Genomic DNA, 21,308 nt, shown 5'->3' with positions numbered 1-21,308 from the left:
TTCATTGGAGAGGGAGTATCAAAAACATATATCAGAAAATCTGTTATTACAAGTGTGTTGATACAAGTTATATTTGACCTTTTACATTAACTTTATATTTTATCATCCCTCTTATAATGTATGTGTGACACTTTTGAGAAATGAAAAATTTCATATTTTTTTTACATTTTGCACAGTGATAGTCTTTATAATTAATTAACCCTATATTTTGATAACACAAAATAACCTAAAATGATCACAAAAAAGGTAGTTTGTGGCTTCCTTTAAAATTATCATGTTTGAACATCAAATTGACATTTTTTTGAAAATACACAAGCTACAGTTACAAAATGTATTACATTTGATAAAAATAAATTCACATTTCTGAACTTCTAATTGTCACTTGGAGAAATAACTCTCATTTCAATCAGACTCCATAGGTCTGTGTGCTCATGTCTACAGACCTATTTTGTGAATTTTTAAGTCCATCATTCTGTGTTTTTACTTAAACATAAATAAAATTCATTTCTGTATTATCTTTAAATTGTAAATGCATAGAACACAGATTTGAAATGATAAAACATGTACTGAGGGTATTTTACTGTTGAGCTTTTTTAATTTAGCTACCACTAATCTCGCTGGCTCAATTATAATCAAGCCACAGACTGACATTTAAATTATTCTACCCCGAAGACACATTTGAACCCTCCGAGTTCAAAGGTTGGAATGGTTCATTATGAAATTTCAGGGGTGAATGAGTTAATTTGTAAGTGACTTATTCACAATATATACTCTGTATACAGTATGTAGTATTTCAATTATTGAGAGGGTTACCCAGGAAGATCCTGAAAGATTTCACCCTGACCACTAACGCTCCTCCTCTAAGGTGAGGAGCTGTGACATTGTGACTAGGTATTTACTCACTCTGTGTTTGGTTGTGTTACAGTGAGCTGGTGATAGGTCACACAGGATTCCAGGAGCAACAAGACTCCATCAACACCATCTTGACCGCCACGCAGCCCAGACCGATGACCACTTAGTACTGGAAAAAGTCATGTGATTCGCCTCATCCACATTGACCACCAACCACTACAAGCACCTGTGTTAGACGGGCAACACACATCCTGCTGTTTTCATTAGATCAGGTTCTTCAGGTTGACCAAGGTCACCATTCCATGGCCTTGACCCACATTATATGGCCTTGACCACATTATATGGCCTTGACCCACATTATATGGCCTTGATTCTGATGAAAGCATTAAATTACAATGCAAAGATATAGAACTATCAGTTGTTCTTGTAATTTCATCAGGTGAAAGAGGAATATGTCTACAGCAAATGACTCATCTGTGTGACCTTGTTATGACCTTTATCATGTGTAACCTTGACCTTTATAAAACATTTAGTGTTTGACAGAGTAGAGTCATATACAAGGAGATGTATGAACACTAGACTGCGAAACATTGTGTCAAGGACAGATAACTCCCTTGGTTGTGCCACAAGGGAGATAACCAGTGTTGTTGAAAAAACTGTTGTGCGTATAGTGCAAAGACAACTTTGGAAGAAAATATTTTTTTGTATTGATAAAATGCACTTAAATATTTGAATAGAATCAAGTGTTTCTTACAGCCAAACAGAAAATGTCCGTTTTGATTATTATGATTTCAACTGTAAACAACCGTGTGTTTATGTAGCTGTAAGTTATTTTGAAGTATGATCAAGTGATGTTACAAATGTATTTATAAATAGCCATACTTAATCCTGCTTGTGTAATGTTCATGTTTCTGGTCTCATAATCTTCTCCAGTCAGCAATGAAACTGAAAGAGTTTCATTGATTGAGCGAAGGTATTGGGTTTCAGGGTCCAACATTTTCTATAGGGAGTTTTTTTTAATTACACTAAATGCTTTCTCAGCTCCATTTTATACATTACATTTTAGTTGTAAACTGTTACTGTATTGCAGGTTGTTTTTGCACGATTTTACAGCATTAATTTGAAAATATTCCATGTTTTGAAAAGTAATGAAAATTTTTCACTTGTATATATATATATATATATATCTTAGATTAAACATTTGCAATCATGTCTGTGATAACGAAATCATGAAAAATGTTAGAATAATCATCGTCAGTGAAACTTAATAGCACATATCTCTGTAAACTCATGAGAATATATCTCCCGTTACAATGCCAGATCACTTGAAGTAACATGTAAATATATAATCTCTAGTGTGAACTATGTTACTTAAGATTAATTTGTTTCTTCAAATATTTCTTTATTTGGGGGAGGGGGGCTCTAGCAGGTCCCAGCAGATTTGATGTAGCAGTAAGTTCAATAGTATCCATGGTAACAGGTGCATTTCGGGTCCTGTCACCATGCATTACAATTTCATTTACCATACTTCAGAAATTTAATTTGTTAAAATCTCAAGATACCTACTGTATACCAGGAAATGTTGGCCTTGTTTTATTGATACCCCACACTGATGTCCTAGTTTAGATTTATAACATCACAGCTACTGAGTATTGTTACTGTACATTTGTATATGATGTATAAGCTTAAGGTGTGTAGTGATATTCGCCATCATGATAAATTCACCATCTTTGCCGAGAAAGAGAATTTTGAAATTTCAACTGTGTCAAACATTTTCTTATATACAGTTCTTATTACATAAAAATGAGACAGCAATATATGCGATCTTTAGCAATTTCTTAAGCAATTCTTAATTTACATAACACTAATAGTTCTTTCTTATAGTGTATTTTACTTCAGTTCTTACTAAGTGCAATTTCTTTCCATTTTAGTTGTACTTAGTGCAATTTCTTACCATTTTAGTTGATTTTCTCTTTGTGCAATAGGGTAATAGAACAAGATTGTAGGATGATCACACCACACCCAACATAGGACCGAAGTTATTGCTCAATCTATAATCCGATCAACCTCAGACACATTTAAATATACCTGTATTTGTGATAAACAGGTGTTTTTATGATTAATTATTTAGCCAGGTAGTACTGCAAGATTCCATCCATCAAAATGAAAGAATTGAAAAAAAAAAGATACTGCCCATTCTTTATCTATAGAAGCGTTTTAATGTATGACTTCCTCAGTTTGATTTGTCCAAGCTATTTCAAATAGAAAGTCTTTATGTGTGTGATTATCTTTGTATTATAGGTCAAATGGTGGTGCATTACTTGTATCTTGTTTGGTTTTTTCTTTTTACTGATTTCCTCAAAATTTTATGATTTTAGACTGTACATATTTTCGCCTCATTCCTATCTCTTATAGTTTGATGATTGAACGTCAGATTTTTTTCCTTTTCAATATTAGGTAGTGTTTTCCAGCAATATGATGAAGGCCTCTTTCAGTATTACACGTTACAGTATTGCTTCAACGATTACACCGTCAGAAGGACATCTCAGTATCAGTATTGTGTGTACGTAGCAGCCGACCTCTCACGCTGCCGGCCGTGGTAGTGCTAACCAAAGTGTGTCTTTAGCATTACAATAAACGCTTCTGTCATTGTTGGTTATTTACAAAATCATTGCTGCCCAAATCGTTCATGTATCTTTTAACTCATTCACCCCTGATGACACATTTGAATTCTTCCAATTCAAAGGACGGAATAGTCCATTATGAAATTTCAGGGGTAAATGAGCTAAACATTTGTATTTTTTCATTTTTAAAATAGAAATTGATTTCTTTTCTGGTGAGAGAGCCATCTTGAATTTATATAACTCACAGATTGTCATATTTAAAAAAAAAAAAAAAAAAATTCATTGAAGGGTAAAAAAATTACTTGCTCATAAAACTTACTGATTGATAATTACATGTTAAAAGTTAATTACCCTATGTCTGGTGGTTAACTGGTATATTGCAATAAGGAGTATAAGTCATTCACCCCTGAACTCTTCCAGTTCAAAGGTTGGAATAGTTTATCATGGAATTTCAGGAGTGATTGATTTTAACTTGTGTTAGTATGAATGTAACTGATTAAGGTTATTTTTCATAGCTTCTATCTATTGTTGAAGTAATGTGTTGGAACTTTAATTTACCATAAAACACTTTTATAACCCACCCTGGAATTCTAAGTAAAATATTTGTATTTCTACCTTCCTTCAAAAACCTCAGGATAAAATTTTAGAAGTTTAGAAATCTGCAAGCCTCCTCCTGCTAAACCAAAAATATCTTAGGTTACCCTTAGGTTAGATGTCTGTCATACTTCCTGTCAGGGGACACAACTCTGACTTTGTAAACAATAAGAATTCATAATGATATTTTTTTGTGTAAATATGTTTGCAAAGTCACTAAATCAGGCATTTCCTCATGTACATGGCTAATTAAATACATGTACCACTAAACATTAACCGTTTCATGAAACTATTTTAAGATACTAATTCATTTCACTACAGTGATACAGATAATTTGTGTGATCTTGAAAACAACACTTGGACCATCACTAAATAAGGTATTTCCTCATGTAAATACCACTTATACCAAAGAATGATCATGATAAATTCTTCTGTCCAAATGGAACTCATCTGTTGTAATCGAAGGATCAAATTGACGAAAATTGATGAATATTTTAGCACCATTTTAATGCTATGGTAACATAAACGATGTATCATTATTCCGTCCACAACATTGTTTTGTTGGCCATTGTCATAATGTTGTTTGTTCCAACAACACTATCCTCATTTTTACAGGTTTGATGTTTGGAAAAATGATGTTATTGTCCTTTTATTTTATTTATTTATATCAAATACAATTTAATAATCTTAAACATGTGTGGTCGTAGCTCACCAACGATGTGTTTTAGAGAATTCAGACATCAGAGTTCTATATATTCTTCATATATGTATCGGTCTACTCTACAATGCAGACATTGCTTTTTCTGACTGAACTTTTCCTGTTTCTGTTACTTTCCTTACTTTTGCAATATTTGTATTTATTTCATTGTCACATATGCACAATAGTGATTTCTATTGTGATCTTATAAGTATGAATGAAATGAAATTGATCATATTTATGAGTAAATTTTTTGCCATATGTCCATTTCATCAGCATTCTGTATACAAGGTTTACAGTAAATTTAATGCGTTCATGTAAGCTAAATATTTTTTACTTTTATCTTAAATAATTATTACTGAAACATTAGTAACTTCAGCAAAATGTTTATGTTTAACAATAGCATGCGCTGTTAAACAAAACACAAATTAAAATCTATATTTATAAACGATATACTTATTTGTGTTTTAATGTTTTTCCATCAAATTACAAAGAAGAGTGTTTTTTGTATTAGCTCATTCACCCCTGAAGACACATTTGAACCCTAATTCCAATTCAAAGGTTGGAATAGTAAATTATGAAATTTTAGGGGTGAATGAATTAAAGGAGAAAACGTTTGTACTGTCTGTATCTGACATCCTGATATGGGCGGTGTAAATAATAGGCATTAACTGAACACAGAGGTTAACTATAGATATTACGATACTGACATATCATGTTATCAATTTCACTGGGGTTTGTTCATCAAAACTCCCATTTCAGATGACATGAAACTGATTAATTAATAATGAAAATATTTGTGTCAACATTCAAAATTGTATAAATGTGGTGAATAACATTTCGCAAAATAAATTATGTATACAAAATTGTTTGGTTCAGAATGCAAAACAAAACCCTTTATTTATTTTGAGACACAGAACAAATCATGGTTTAAAATTCACATTTTAATGTCACTGTGGTTAAACATGCGTCGGTAAATAAATGCAATAGGGTCAGTAGGGTATTGTACTAGTCTGTTTGTAATGAATTCATCAGGCACAGATAATGAACAAATCTTATGTCCCTCTATCCAAATGTTACGGAAACAAAAATAATACGAAAAGGTTTGATTTAGTCTTGTTTAAAAGCATACCAGGTTATAGTAGTATCCATAGCAACAATACTTCTCCTCAGAAATGCAGCACATAAAGGCAGGATTATCGTACAAAACAAAATGCTTCCACTTTACAAAAGACATAATCATCACATTTTAACGTTTCAAAATAGTTCTCAGTTTACTAGCAGTAACAATACTTCCTCTCAGCACTAAAAAAGGCAGGAGTACTGTACGAAAACAATACCTCAATTTTATGAAAGAAATGATTTAAATATCACCTTTCACCATTTCATAAAAATAGTCTTTCTGCAAGAATGAATCTTGTTTCATTTAAGAAAGATGATCGTTAAAGAAACCTCATTATACAAACACGAATATGCACCCATCATTATCTCAAGTCTCCTATGGTTTGTCAGAACACACAGTTTGTTTTGAGATTAAGTTCCTCGCTGACGAAACTTCGATGATGATGATGGCTGTATCTTCACTATATAGCTGGGTAGATTGCACACAACCAATACATTTAAGGATCCCCGTACCACTGCTAAAAATGAAACTATACATTTCAAACTTATTTTTTTTCATCATGTCTATAGCTTTGAGAAATCATTTTTGTAAAGAAAAGTAAACCTTGCAGGACTTTTATAAAAGCACAATGGAGATGAAACAAACAAAATATGATCAACAACAACATATTCTGCGATTCAGGATTCGAACCCTGTACTTCAGATTGTTATACCTTAGCTGAAACCGATTTAGTTACCTGGGCAACGGAGGTGTACAAGCCCAAATGTGCTCCAGTAATATTCAAAAGGAAGGTAAGGGGAGGTTACTGTATATAGGAAAAACAGCAGTGCAGTGGGACAGGGATCCTTGATGTTATTACGCTACATCATCTCGTCTCCCTCCTCCACGTGTTTCAAGTTCAGCACTTCAAATTGTCCCTTTCCTTTTGTTGCCGACACCACGATATCATGGATCTCTCTGTAACAGCCTGGGTCCACCAATATCACCTGTCAATCAAACAGTTTCATACACGTCAACTCGCCCACACAATCAGAAACCAGTGAACAGTGCATCCTCTAATGAATCTCTGGTGCATCATCACAAAATATGTCCTTCAGCTACATGTTATTAGCTTGCCTCAACACAGTTATAATTCTTGTTACAATAGCAGGTTTGACCGCTCATAAACATGTATTAAGCAAATACGGATGGAATTTATTTAAGCAATGAATGTTTAAGCAAATGTTGTTATGGTCCTATAACACACATTATTATTGATGACAAACTTAATAAAGCCTGGCAGGGCTTAATGTAAGTTTGTCAGCAATAGAAATGTGTGTTGTAGAACCATAACAATATTTGCTATAATATTCATCATTTATATTTACATTTTGATACAGTAGTTACAGTTTATTTAGTTATTTTGAACAGTTCTTTGAACAGCAAATTAAGTGTTGACAACAATGAAATTGATGACGTCACAATAGAGATTGATGACGCTACATTAGCAAATGTTGTTATTGTCTCATAACAACATTAGCCTTCTCAATGCATTGCAATGGAAGGATGCAGAGCAAATGTAAATATTGAAATATGCTGTAGTGAATTACCATTTCCAAATCATCACTAAAATCATCTTGTTCAACAGTTGTGGCAAGTTTCTTCACTTTTTCTCGAACCTTCTTTCCATCTTTTCCTTGAAAATAATCACAAAATGAGGAATATCAAGCAAATACAAAACACTTCTAATAGAGCACATGTACTAAATAAAAAAACAGAGTTACATCATGGTATAGAAATATTAAGAATCATAATAATAAGCCCTTGCAATCAAAATTGAAAATAATAGAAAATATCCCTGTTTGATTTTTTTTTAACATTATAGATAGCAAACATCAAAGCATTGTATGAAAAAGGATTCTTCAGTATATAATGTTTTATTTGACATACCAGGGACGGTGATCTTTAACTGCATGTGGGCTCTCTGTATGTTGATTGAGTCGGTTTCTGTAAGCTGTTTTATCACTTCCAAGGCCTAGAAAAATCAAGCATTTAAAAAAGCATTTTAACAAGAGTATAACCACAGGGTGGAACAATATACGCCCGTCCCATGCAAAACTGAGATACTAAAAATCCTTCTGATGCATAATTGTATCTAAATGTTTGAAAAAAATGAACTTCATTTGAAATAAATGACTCCGTAAAGTTAAGAACTGTTCCTGTGCATGTGATGTGGTGAAAGGAAGCACCATACTCTACCTGAATATCTTGATCCTTGCAATTATTACTCCAGGGGTTATGCTCACTCATGCTCTCTGCACCCCTGGAATGTGTCATAGCAAAATTGGAGGCTCAATGTGCACCACCTTGTGGATGAGACGAGAACACTAGTTTGATCCTTTGATGAACATGAAAAGAATCTGTAGGTCATATAAAGGTAAAATTGACTGGCTTTGAAGGCAGGTGTTACTCATAGGACAATTATCAGCCTTAGTGATTGGTTAGATTTTTTTAACCTAAGACCAATCAAATAGCTACTAGCCGCATGCCTTCAATTTTGCTGTGACATAGTGCAGGGGTGCAGAGAACGTATATGTACATGTAAGTGAGCGTCTTCCCTGGAGTATCGAGTATGGAATAACTTAAGCTGGCCCTTAATAAATTCTATTAACCAATGAACATGACAAATAAGAACAAGACTAATCTAACCTGCTGTTTTGTACTCCTTGTCGGTTTCACAGAGAAATGTATATCCTTCATGGCTGTTTCAATGAGTGTTACTGGGTACGGTCGATTTGTGTCGGGGTTTACGCACTTATCAGATACTATGGTAGCAATGTCTTTGAACATAGATTCTAGCTGTGCATGTCGTTCCTTCTCCGACACTTGGAGCTCTCCTTTGGCTATTATCTGGAAACAGAACGTAACTAGATTCATTCTTGACTTTGGCTATTGAAAGGAATAGCTCTCCTTTGGCTATTATCTGGAAACAAACCATAACTAAATTTATTCTTGATTTTGGCTATTCAAAGGAATAGCTCTCCTTTGGCTATTATCTAAAAACAAACCATAACTAGATTCATTCTTAACCTTGGAGCAAAACACAAATAGATAACTCTAACAAGTTTAATATCATTCTTAATCAAGGACCTTACGGTAACTTGAAATATATCAAAGGTTCCCTTATCAATGGTAAATGAAAACACATAATAATTAATTAATTATACAGTTCGAGGTTCTTATATACCGCTTTAGCATAACCTAGTTCGTAGGTTGTCTCAAAGCGGTTCACAAATTATTATCAGTGGTTATAGGGCTTTTGCAACCGGTCAATATCTTTCTCAACTCCCTGGGGAGCATACAGCCGGTGTTGCCATTTCAGCACTCACAGCTACATGCAGCATTCAACAATTCTAGCAATGCCCAACCACTCATTTTCCGATGTAAATTACTGGAATTTCATTTTTTTTTCATCGGGGTATGAACAGATTTTTTTTTGCAAACTGTATGAATACACATAGCGGATTCTTATAAACTTTGCAAATACTATTCTTTTTATAACCGATGAAAATTAAAAAAATCAACTTCAATGCTTATAATCAATTTCAATTAAAAAAGTAGTTCTGCAGGGGCATGCTTTTTTCTTTCCTTCACAGAACAATGCAAGGAATTTGGTATGAAAACAAATAAAAATTGATTATTTTCCAAATAAATTGCATTTACAAATGAATCGATCTATAATGAAAATTAAGTTTAAATTAAAATTGAAAATTAAATCGATTGTTTATTTAATTCTACAGGATATATACATCATCTGTTCAATGATCATGATTTGACACTAAAATTTTGCCTGTAAGCAGATTCTATAGGACATATAATATATGCTTCAATGAACAAGATTTGACTCTAAAATTTCACCTGTAAGCAGATCTCCGTCTGATTGTCTGTCCCAAAGATCTTTTTCAACTCTGCAGTTTTTGCCATTTCTCCCTTGGAAACATTTGAGAAAACAGCATGAGTTTGCAGCACTTCATCTATATCTGTTTCTCTGTAATAATAAAACACAGTTTTCTTGTAAAGATTTAGTGTGTCAGTAATTATTCACAACTTTATAAACTCCACATATCATTTCAGTACACAGCACATAAGTCTAAAGATGTTTTGCGGCAGAGACATTTAACTCATTCATATTTGTATAGGTAGCGACATACATACATATGCTTCAGAAACTTGTAACAAACACATTTGTGAGTTATCTCCCATTGAATGATTGACATGGTTTTCACTTATAAGTGATTCTTTGATATCCATTTGTCTCATCAAATGTTGTAGGCAATATGTCATAGGTACAAGAACACACATGTAGCTATTTTAACATATAACCACATACATCATAACTCTTTTCTTCGAAATGTACGAGCTATATATATAGTGTTTAAGATATTGTGAGCTTCATCAGTGTTTGAAGCCCAAAATATATGTACATTTCAAATGCAAAAAATAAAATTGTTACTCAAATGGGTAACTGTTACCAAAATGCAGGATTATTACCCATATGCGCCGTTGTGCCCAACCTGATCAACCCATGGGAACTCAAGTTATTGGACGGAAACCTTGTATCGGACAATGCAACTGACGCCACGCCGACAAAGTAATACCTATATGTCGCTTTGTGGTGCAGGCGACACAAAAAACAGATTTGGACCCATCCCATACAAAAACCAAGAGAAAATATATACATGTATAAGGAGCATCATCATTTTGATTTATCAACAACTACGCAAATAAACTTTTCTCAATAGAATCTGTTCAGTTTGCAATGATGATATCAAACTGACACTTTGTTTCTCCATGACACAACTTTGTTTGGGTAGCATGCTATCTCAAATCTCTTCCCTCCCTTCTTCAGTCTCACAACAGCGACATTGGTCAACCGCTTCTGGCCCGTTGGTTGTTTCAGCGTCGCCATTTCGCTGAAAACCACACCAAGTATATAACACTGGTACTAAATGTTTAACGCTACACCAATATATTTGATACTTTTGTCGCTGACACACGAAAAACACGAAATTTAAAAATGTTACAGTACAGCCACTGTTGATGAAGCAATACCGGAAGTTAGTTACACTATGACGAAGTTTCGTGGTTTCCGCTTTAGAAGAGCTCTGACAGCCAGTGCGCAGAGATGAGGATGTTTTGATATTTGTCAGCGATTTGTTGAAGATGCTGTGGACAGTGATTTTTTTATTGAGCTTTTGCCGACGCAATGGGTCTAAAGATCTCGGCTAGGATAAAATGGCAGACGCAAAACCACCGGTATCTATCCATGAGTTGATACAGGTAAGAAAAATGACACTTGTTGAATGTAAACAGTAAGACACGGGGGTAAAACACATGTTGATGCTTTCTGAAACAAGTGCACCATGCTATAAGGTCATGTCACATTGACAGCATTTTATTTCGACAATTTTCATTTATAAAAGAAGCTATGTAAAGTATCCTACATATATGCATGTCAGTTCAAATTTTTGAATATTTCATTTGACTTTGAGCTTTACATGACAATCAGCTAATTTGAATTCAGGTCCATGAATTTTAAGTACACTCTAGTCGATTTAGCTATATACATGTGTTTTTATACGTAGTTGTTAAGAACTATAATAGTTGTATCGAACTATCCGAAATAGGTCTTTTTAATTGGGCTATAGTAGCATTTTAAATAAATTAAAAGATGTTTTAATATTATTACTTTTTTTTTTATAAATATCAATGAAATATATAACATTTCGCACTGTTCACACTGTTCTTCCATTCGTTGTAAGTCTTCGACTTGCATTGTGAGACTGTCCTATATCTTGTTGTCGTCGATACTTTATGGTATGCACAAATTTGTTGGTGACAAGTTTTTTTAGTGTGTTGATTTAAAAATCAAAGTTCTGTTCAATTCAAATTCCTGATATATAGTTGCAGACGTGTTGAGGTTAGCGAATCAATTTCACTAACCTGCTACCAGCAACCAGCAACATTAACTGCGGATTAGCATGTGACCTTAAAATTCATTTTCTCCAAGGTATGATAACAAATGTTGCTATTGAAAACTGTAACATATTTATCCACAATCATTGCAAAAAAACATAGAATAAATGCATTCTTTTTAAAAACCGGAAATTTTACTTTTATGAAAAATGAAAATATATTTCGTACACTTAAAACCTGAAACAATCTTCTGGAGCACGTTGTATCCGCTCCAAATATCAACACACTTTTCAGAACAGAACAGATAAACTTTGTCAGAATGAAAAACTCAATTATAACTATAGGGCAAATGTAATTAACAATGAACTTCAAATTTAATTTATATTATACAATTATTTAATTTTCGAGTCCAGTGTAGAGGAGCTCTATCGGCTCCTGTATTAGAAACTAACTTTATCTTTAACTTTATACCTCTAACTGTATGCTTTCTGGAGTACAGACATGCATATATTTTTTTTCACATATGAGACACATTTTGTGTCAGAAATTTTCCTAAGCTACTTTGAAAAAGAATTCTTGGTCAGATATTTTGTACTGTTTTCATCATTACTGGTAGTATATATATATATAACTAGTTGTTAACTGTAATTATTTTTTTTGTCTTTCTCAGAAGTTCTGTAGTCAGCAATAAAAAAAACGCTCACAAAGTTGTACCATTTAATGTTGATAAATATAATATAAAGCCCCATGGAAAGCATGTCAGAAAACCAACCAGCAGATGTAAAATATATATATATAGGATCTTACAAGAGTTTCCATTTCATATGAGATTTATGAAACGAGTCTGGCGAGCTAAAATGAAAATTTGTGATGGGTTTCATAAATATCATATGAAATGAAAACGAGCGTAAAATGCTTTTAATCACATACCGTAATCAAGAGTTGTGGCATTTATTCGTGTAAAACGACAATCTTCATGCAACCCTTGAAATGTAAAAAGCCGCCATTTTGACTCTAGTGCGGAAGTCTATGATGTCCTTTACTTGTCCTAGGCGTGACATCACAATTGAAACAATTGAAACTTTCAACCAATCACAGGGCTGAAAGGTCCTATTACATGGGTTAATACGCCAAAAAATATGACACGGGTATATTCACTGGATAACACAGTACATTATGTGATAAATACATACAACTGTAGCTATGTTCTGTTGACGCTATGTGTTGTACCCCAGCCTTGAGCAAGATACAAATGTAATTGACCGTTATTGCTGACCTGAAATGTCGTACAAATGTCGTTTTCCCTGTAATATTATTACTGTTGACATTGTATGCATATTTTTACTGATGATCATATATATACATATGTATTTTTCCTTCATCAGATTTTATTTGTGTTTTTCCCATGACAACTTTGTGAGAAAAGTAAAACGATGTACATGCATATGACTTGTGAAATGTTATTGAATTTTCATTGATTTATCACTTAAAAGCAAGCCCACAAGACAATTGAATTGGAATACAATAGACAGTTTGTGCAATATACCTACATAAATATACATAGATATACATATTGACTAGTCTGATATTGATCTTCCATGGGTAGGCCCATTAACTTGATTAGCTGAAGATTATTTTTACATGTCTGCATGATAATGAGATGATCCTCTCCATCATTGACAAAATCTCCCTTTTATTGCTTCAGCTGGCCCATATAGGTATCCCTGGTGACCAGGTGACATGGTCCAGGGTAACCATGACATCTGACCGGTGGATAGCCATACGGCATAGCAACAGGGATGACAAAGAATCTATGGTAAGTTTATTACATTATAACGCATGCACAGTGACTTACATTTTTTATGCCCCCACCATAAAATGTGGGGGGGCATATAGTGTTGCCCATGTCCGTCCCGTCCTGTCCGATTCAATGTAAACACCCGTCCTGTCGCGTCCCGTCCCAATTCAATGTAAACACTTAGCGACTTCATTCTTTGACAGATTTTGGTCAAACTTTATACAAAGGTACAACCCTCCATAAAATGGGGTGGATGGCATATATTGTTGCGCATGTCCGTCCCGTCCCGATTAAATGTAAACACTTAGCAACTTCATTCTTTCATAGATTTTGTTCAAACTTTATGCAAAGGTCAAGTATGAGTATACTTCGGACATCGTTGTGTTTCAGGGTTCCAAGGTCAAGGCCAAGGTTACTGTTGCTATAAATAGAAAATCATCAACTGATTCAATTTAAACACTTAGCGACTTCATTCAATATGTTATGGACATGGTAATAACATACAGAAAAAACATATGAATATTAAAATCAACTTTAAGTGTAGTGTGTGCATGTTTCAGGGTATCAAGGTCAAAGTGGTTGTAATTTTTTTATAGAACACTGAAACTGATTTCACATGGCAGTGGGGGCATTTATGTCTTACCAGACATTTTCTAGTTTTTATGTATACCCCAGTATGTATAATTACAATGAAATACAAGTTACAGCCAAAGTACGAATCTGTCTGTCAAATGAGGTGTAAGAGGAAAGAGAAAAGTGTGCTTCCATTGGGGATGGGACCGCAGACTCCCAGCTTCAAAGTTTGTTGCTCAACCGAATGAGCCAAAGAAAGATTCCCTCAGAGCTAAACCTTTGTACATTAAAACCTGCCACAGATGTCACGCATTGAACGATCACACACTTAAGTAGGTAAACATTTCAAAAGATAATTTTTTGCAAGACAAAACTCATGTTTTATAGAGTAAAACAAAGAATTAGTACCGACTAGCTGTTTTGGAAATAGGATCATCGTATTTCAGGATTAAGGCTGAAAAGAAATATTTTCACAAGTTTATAGCTAGTATGCATTTTGCATATATACATGAACATTGTTCTTGCATTGTAGATGTTATAATGCTAGTATACACCGCAGATTTTCCTATGACGTACATCATAAATGTATTGTAAGCTACTATCAAGTTCTTTTGATGAAAGGAAGGAACATAAACATAGCACCACTCTCCTAGGAACCGGGCATGCTCTTAAACATGGACTGGTCCACTTCAAATTTATACTCTATTATTTAATCTACATTTTAAAATTTTAAAAGAAAATGAGATCCATGTTACAATTATTATCACTTCCAGTGATCAATCTACAATTTCTTTTCATGGGTCCTTTTCAACTCTATTGCTAATAACGATGGGTCCCAGAATGTAAACTGTTTTTATTTCAAGAATTTCCAGAAATTCTCTGAGTCCCATCAATATTCTATGAATATAAGACTTGGAACTTGTATGTAGTTTGGTCACAGACTTCATGAATGAAAAAAAGTTTAATACTAGTGTTAATTATGTTAAGCATGCACATCGATAATTTATCCAGAAATATTTAATTCAGCTTCTCTTGACAGTCCATGTTTTAGAGTAGGCCAGCTCTTCTTTCCCTGCAGCACATCATATTCTATGCCAGTTCTCCATTTATAGCCGAGTGTATATATATATAGCTAATTTGGTTTATGGTGCATGTATTAATATCTTTTTGAAGTTTAATCTGTCTATAAGTGATGCTGAGCTACAGGTTTGTAGATTTGCCCTTTGATGTTCTCTAAACCAATCTGTTACAATAATAGTTTCACAGGTACACAGTGTACCAGCGGTATATAATACTAGACATATCGACTTGGCCACCGTTCATATCCACAGCTGTAAGCTAAGAAAACGCGTTATTTCAAGAAATGCTACTGTTGAAGAATGATTAAAAGTTTTAGCACACTTGGATGCTTAAAGAGCTATGTATATATAATTATCAGTAATTAGGGCTGTAACGATACACCTATGCCACAATACGATACGTATCATGATATCTACCCACAATACGATAGGTATCATGATATCTACCCACAATACGATACGTTTCATGATATCTACCCACAATATGATACGTATCATGATATCTACCCACAATACGATAGGTATCATGATATCTACCCACAATACGATACGTATCATGATATCTACCCACAATACGATACGTATCATGATATCTACCCACAATACGATATGTATCATGATATCTACCCACAATACGATATGTATCATGATATCTACCCACAATACGATACGTTTCATGATATCTACCCACAATACTTTACGTTTTGATGCGATACAGGATGACGAAATGTTATGCTTCCTCTTCAAATGCGTCGCCATGTTTGATGTGTTCCCTGACTTGTAACTTACATCTACGAAACATATGCAGCAAGTGGAGAGTGAATTTCTATCAGGGACATTTAGCTGGAATCCAAAATGCTGCCAAACAGGCGAGCGAAAGGAAGCAAGAAGGTTTTTTAATTGAAGCTCTGCCATGTTGCATACTTATTGATGCAAAGTTTTGTAACAGCAACAACTATTGCACAGCTTTTATCATACGAGCCAATCAAATTTTATGTTACACATGTATGGTTAAATTCCGGAAGTCAGGTAATACAAAAAACCGAACTGAACCGAAACATGGAAAAAACATATCGTACACCGAACCGAAGCAATTTAGTGCGGTTTTTCGGTGTTTTTTTTTATGGTGAATATGTCCCTACGGTATAAATCATAAAAAAAGGAAAGAAATAAAAAAAAATCTACTTGAAAATGTAGCCTCTGATTCACGCCTAAAAACAATTTGCTACGCCACTGTGTATATATCTAATGCTTTATCCTAAAGAAGAAATAGGCAGGTGTGTTTACATTTCCAACTTGTTTGATTTGATAGTTAAATTTTACACACATATAAATATATTTAATATACCTCTACTTTATTTACTCTATATAAAAGTAATTGGTTAAATCGGATATATCCCCACTATTGCCTGACTGTTTTAGTCCTGTGTGTTAGTCTGGGAACAAAAACGCACCTTCTGAACTAAAACGCACCTACACTAGGGTGTTTCTGCTGAGCCAATCAGGCGAGAGGTGGGCGGAGCTTGCTACCGAACGGGCCTCCTACTATGCAGACGACACTTTCTCATGTTTCTTCAATTATGGCGCCGTCAAGTTGGGACGTGAAGCTACACAGCTTATGGTTTACAAATATTTTCTAGTTAAAACTATCTCTCCAGTGTGTATTGGTATAATAAAACGGTTAAAGTATAGGGTTGAGGCTAGGGATATAGCAAGTTTCTGGTGTCCCTTGACCATGCCTATTTCCCTCAGCTTCGCCTTGGGAAAAAGACCTGGTCTCCGGATACCAGAAACTTGCTAATTTATCTCTCAACCCCATATACTTTAACTGTGTAATATATACAGCAACATATAGGTTGAAGTGGTAATTAATGCATCCATAATGCTAAGCTGAATTGACTTGATTGGTCAATTTCCAAACTAGTTTCTACAGGATACCTTGATTAATATGTTCTTCGATTTTGATGAAATTTGGTACCGTAAGTTTGCACGTATAGTGCACACTTTTTTAGGTAAATATTGTCATGTCAAAAAGAGGGTGCACACTATACGCACCCACAAGTCATTCTTGGGTTATCGTTCTCCAGTTTCAGGTCCGCCATATTGGATTATCTCCCTTTAAATAGTTTTGTTTGGAGTCGTCGGTCATATCATACCTGTTTAATGACCGGTAATTATCCAATTAGCCTAGACTTCATGTTAGCTAATAACTGTCCGTCGCTTGTGTGAATATGTTTATATAGGTCATTAAAGGTGTTAGCGTCACGCTCATTGAAGTCTAATGATCGATTGATCAAAACATTAATCTGTTGTAATCAAAATAAATAAATCGTTGGTTAACTCTTTCCGTACCGCAAATCCGGTCTGGATTCGGTACTGGATGTCCTTACTAGACTCGCCCCCGCGCAAATAACAAAATGGTGGATTATCAATGTTCATTTTAGACGAGGTGTAATTGCTGCAAGAATTAAACAGGTAACCGTGAACAAATATTGTTATTGTTCCATGTTGTTGTTTATAGACACACACTTCTTCATTTTTGCAGCATGATGACTAACGGACAGCTAATTATGACCGAGAAATCGACATCTGTTCGGCAACAAATGATACGAAACCGTGTTTTCAAAACATCCTTGTAGTGGAGGTTCCTAATAGGGATTGTTTATTGTTTACGAATACAAAGTCGTTAGTTTATTTTCTAATTACTAGTAGATTTCATTAAAAGTTATATTAAAATATTCATATTTACTTCCATAAGTCTAAATAAATATTTTGTGATGAATTTATGAGGGTTCACATCGAATTAAGTTGCCGCCATATTGTTTATATTTGAATCACCAAACGCAAACATCTTGCGGCAAATTCGAAAACAATAGGTCACAAAATATAAATTGTGTACTCTGCACCTATAAAACTAATTCTTTCCAACTGATGGGTGCTGATTTTAGCGACAAATAATTGTATTACGCGATTGTCGTGTGCGATAACCAGCTAAACATAAGACAAGTTACACCAAAGTCTGTTGTCGTGTGTACACGACAACGGGGATGAGATGACCTATTATTTTGTCATCTGTACACGACAATGGGGATCAGGATGACATATAGTTGTCCTGTGTACACGACAACGGCACGGAAAGAGTTAATCAGCATTATAGAAACTGAGAATTAGTTAATTAATCAGCGTTATAAACACCAAGCTACCTTAAGCTTTGATTGCTACTTTTCCAGTTTAATACTGGTAATTTTCAGGATTCCCCCCCACCATTTTTTTTTTCCAATCTGACCCCAAAAACATACCTCGCACTATACCCGCAAATTTATGGTGTGCATGTAAATTATTCAAAAGTTGTGGCTAAATTTGGAGTTGAGTGAAAACACATATAATTAATCAACATACTATGCTCTGTTTGGTTGATGGGTTTCTGCAAAATAACTTTGTCAATTATAACCGGATTTTGATGAAACTTGGTGAACATTTATGTTATACAATGACCATGGGTCAGCTTAAATGTGAGCAAATAAAACCTACGCATAATTTACATGTATTAGCATACTGCTATCTGACTTGTTGCATTTTCTTCGCACAAGTACTTCTAAGGAAACTTGGTCAATATTTACAACTTATCTGATAGGGAAATCTGCCAGTAATTAATGGACAATAGAAATACCTTTGGTTTTAATGGTGAAAGATTCTATTTTCATGGTTTGAGAAATATATACAAAGGGAGACAACTCCAATGAAAACCATTATTTTAAAGGTCATAAATTAAAGGATATGTGAAATATATGTATATTCATTAAGCTTTAGTTGGTCAAGTACAGAATGTTTTCACCTTTCACCACATTCTAGAAATAGTTTTCAACTTCAATGAGTAATACAAATGTTTATATATGAATAATGCATCAGAAGGATTTTCAGTATGTCTAATTGGCATTGGGTGGGCATATATTGTTTCGCCCTGCGGTACATATGCTATCTCGTTCATACAACTTTTTATCTTATTTGTACGACTTTTATCTTGTTTGTTATACTAGTACTGTACTAGATATCAGACTTGATTTCAATTAAATACATTCCTGATGAACTTGGTTTTTGACAAAAGTGACATATCTTCTGTTTAATTTTGAAAGCCTGGAAAAAGGGAGATGATGGCATCTCCATATCACATGTGGGTTTTTTAAAAATCTTTTGAAATGATCAAATGAGCAATTAAATAATTGAAATCTAACAAAACCAGTCCGGTAGAAGTGTTTTTTTGATATCAGGGAATGTTTTGTTGGTTTGCCTACACTGCATGAACAGTGGTTGGGAGACTGAATCATCAACTGTCGGACTTTAGAATTCACACTCTGGTACACAGGTAATGGGATACAGCAGTAGGCGTCAGATTTTGCGGCTTAGATCAATATTCAACTAGGAGGAAAGGATGTTAGTCTGACAGAAAAATTGATTAAACCTCATCATTAAGATGTTATGCGAGATTTCTTTTGACAAGTGATTGACAAGCTTTATAACAGGTTTCATTTCTATGAGGGTGATGAGATGTTATTCTCGGATACTGTAAAATTCTGTTTTTTTTTGTGGACCCTATTTTTTTTAATTTTTTTTGCGGATTTCAGATCTAGTGTTGTCCATGGCAAATAACTAATGAACAAACAAAACGCTGTTGATGCGGAAATAGATCAATTTAAGCGAGTTTCTATCTTTTTGTCTATATCGGTTGGGTTTGCCATGCCAAAGAAAGGCTGATGTTTACCCACCGCAGTAGAGATGTAAACCGTCCCTACTTTTAAGATTAAGAGTGCGAAGTAATCGATGTAGTAAATAAATATAGGCAGCCAATGGGCGGTGTTGTATACGAAGGTAGTCATGTATGTATTAGATGTTATGTTACATACCAGCATGTATTAGATGTCTTGATATAAATCAAAGTACTGAGAGTACTGAGAACACTTCACAATCGCACAAAATTAAAACGGTTTTTGACTTTCACTTTTGAAATTATATTTAGAGTAGGTCAAGGTCATTCATTTGCACACACTTTAAAGCCTGTCATTCAAGCATGCTTCTTGCCAAACATCGTTTCCCTGGAATAATTGGTTATTCAGAAAAAGTGGTTTCAATTTTTTTACATATATGACCTCTGTGACCTTGAAAGTCATTCAAAGTCAATAATTAATTCAAACTTGATAGTCAATCACCTGACCATGTTATGTGTCAAATAGTAGGGCTCTAGACCCTGTAGAACTTTAGAAGAAGTTTTTTTAAGTCATTATCTTGAAATAGCACATATGAAGTTTGACCCCTAAATAACTCAAAACTTGACCTGGTCAACTCAAAATGTTTTCTTCCAAAAATGTGCGCATTTGTGTTGTCCACATTATAGCTGAATATAAAGTGAATCGATGGAACAGTTTTCGAAATATTCTTGATTAAAGAAATCTTAATTTTTTAAACATTTGACATTTGTGACCTTGATTGTGACCTTGATATTTGATCAATGTCAACTATTTCTTTAAACCTGATACCCAGACATCTTAGCATCTTAGATATGAAATATCAAGACTCTAGACCTTGTGGAACTTAAGAAGAAGATTTTTNGTTGGTACCCAATATAGTGCGTTTGAGCTTTGACCCCTGCCAAAAACCGGAAGTTGACATTTTACTCAAAAATGTTTCCTAAGAAAAGTTATGTATTTGATATTCTGCACAACATATCCAAAGAAAAATTAAATACATTCACCTGTTAATGAGGTATTGCAATTAGAGAAAAAATCTGATATGATGTCATGGCGGCCATTTTGGTTTTTTTGATGAAGTTAAAAATGTTACTTAAAGTTAGAGGACATCTGGGGAAACCTTTTCCATTACAGCTAAACGTAATATTTGTCATTGATATTGGAGTAAAACAAGTTTTAAAATTTTGCCATATTTTTAAAAGATCAAAGGAAATATTTCAAAATGGCGTAAAACATTAACGGTAAATGTTACAGAAAAACTAATCAAAATC

General features: G+C 34.1%; 3 protein-coding genes across 8 annotated transcripts in view; 2 read left to right on the top strand and 1 right to left on the bottom strand.

Moving 5' to 3' along the window:
• Positions 1–3,731, top strand: part of LOC110461271 (leucine-rich repeat-containing protein 74B-like) — an 84,386-nt gene extending 80,655 nt beyond the window's left edge. For all 4 annotated transcript variants that reach the window (XM_021514690.1, XM_021514697.1, XM_021514706.1 and 1 more), the window contains one exon: positions 926–3,731. In XM_021514690.1, the coding sequence (XP_021370365.1) occupies positions 926–1,019 (94 nt within the window). In that variant the 3' untranslated portion in view covers positions 1,020–3,731. The remainder of the gene's footprint in view (positions 1–925) is intronic.
• Positions 3,732–5,641: 1,910 nt separating this feature from the next.
• On the bottom strand, positions 5,642–11,005 carry LOC110461262 (ribosome maturation protein SBDS-like). The gene is made up of 6 exons (XM_021514678.1): positions 10,708–11,005; positions 9,788–9,917; positions 8,579–8,779; positions 7,820–7,904; positions 7,480–7,565; positions 5,642–6,876 (listed from the first exon to the last, which is right to left on the bottom strand). The coding sequence occupies exons 1-6, from the start codon at positions 10,836–10,838 to the stop codon at positions 6,751–6,753; spliced, it is 759 nt and encodes a 252-aa protein (XP_021370353.1). The 5' UTR covers positions 10,839–11,005; the 3' UTR covers positions 5,642–6,750.
• Positions 11,006–11,040: 35 nt separating this feature from the next.
• Positions 11,041–21,308, top strand: part of LOC110461246 (clathrin heavy chain-like) — a 46,613-nt gene continuing 36,345 nt past the window's right edge. For all 3 annotated transcript variants that reach the window (XM_021514659.1, XM_021514650.1, XM_021514667.1), the window contains exons 1-2: positions 11,041–11,209; positions 13,551–13,661. In XM_021514659.1, the coding sequence (XP_021370334.1) occupies positions 11,165–11,209; positions 13,551–13,661 (156 nt within the window). In that variant the 5' untranslated portion in view covers positions 11,041–11,164. The remainder of the gene's footprint in view (positions 11,210–13,550; positions 13,662–21,308) is intronic.

This window comes from Mizuhopecten yessoensis, unplaced genomic scaffold, assembly GCF_002113885.1.
Source record: "Mizuhopecten yessoensis strain PY_sf001 unplaced genomic scaffold, ASM211388v2 scaffold1391, whole genome shotgun sequence".
Lineage (NCBI taxonomy): Eukaryota > Metazoa > Mollusca > Bivalvia > Pectinida > Pectinidae > Mizuhopecten > Mizuhopecten yessoensis.
This window is presented reverse-complemented; position numbering and strand designations above follow the sequence as displayed.

Excerpts from the sequence above, each read along its gene's own strand:
- LOC110461262 (XM_021514678.1), bottom strand. The coding sequence starts at position 10,838 with ATGGCGACGCTGAAACAACCAACGGGCCAGAAGCGGTTGACCAATGTC. Across the intron at positions 7,566-7,819 it reads GTTAAAGATCACCGTCCCTG|GAAAAGATGGAAAGAAGGTT; the intron begins GTATGTCAAATA and ends ATTATTTTCAAG. Across the intron at positions 6,877-7,479 it reads TTAGTGATGATTTGGAAATG|GTGATATTGGTGGACCCAGG; the intron begins GTAATTCACTAC and ends TTTGATTGACAG.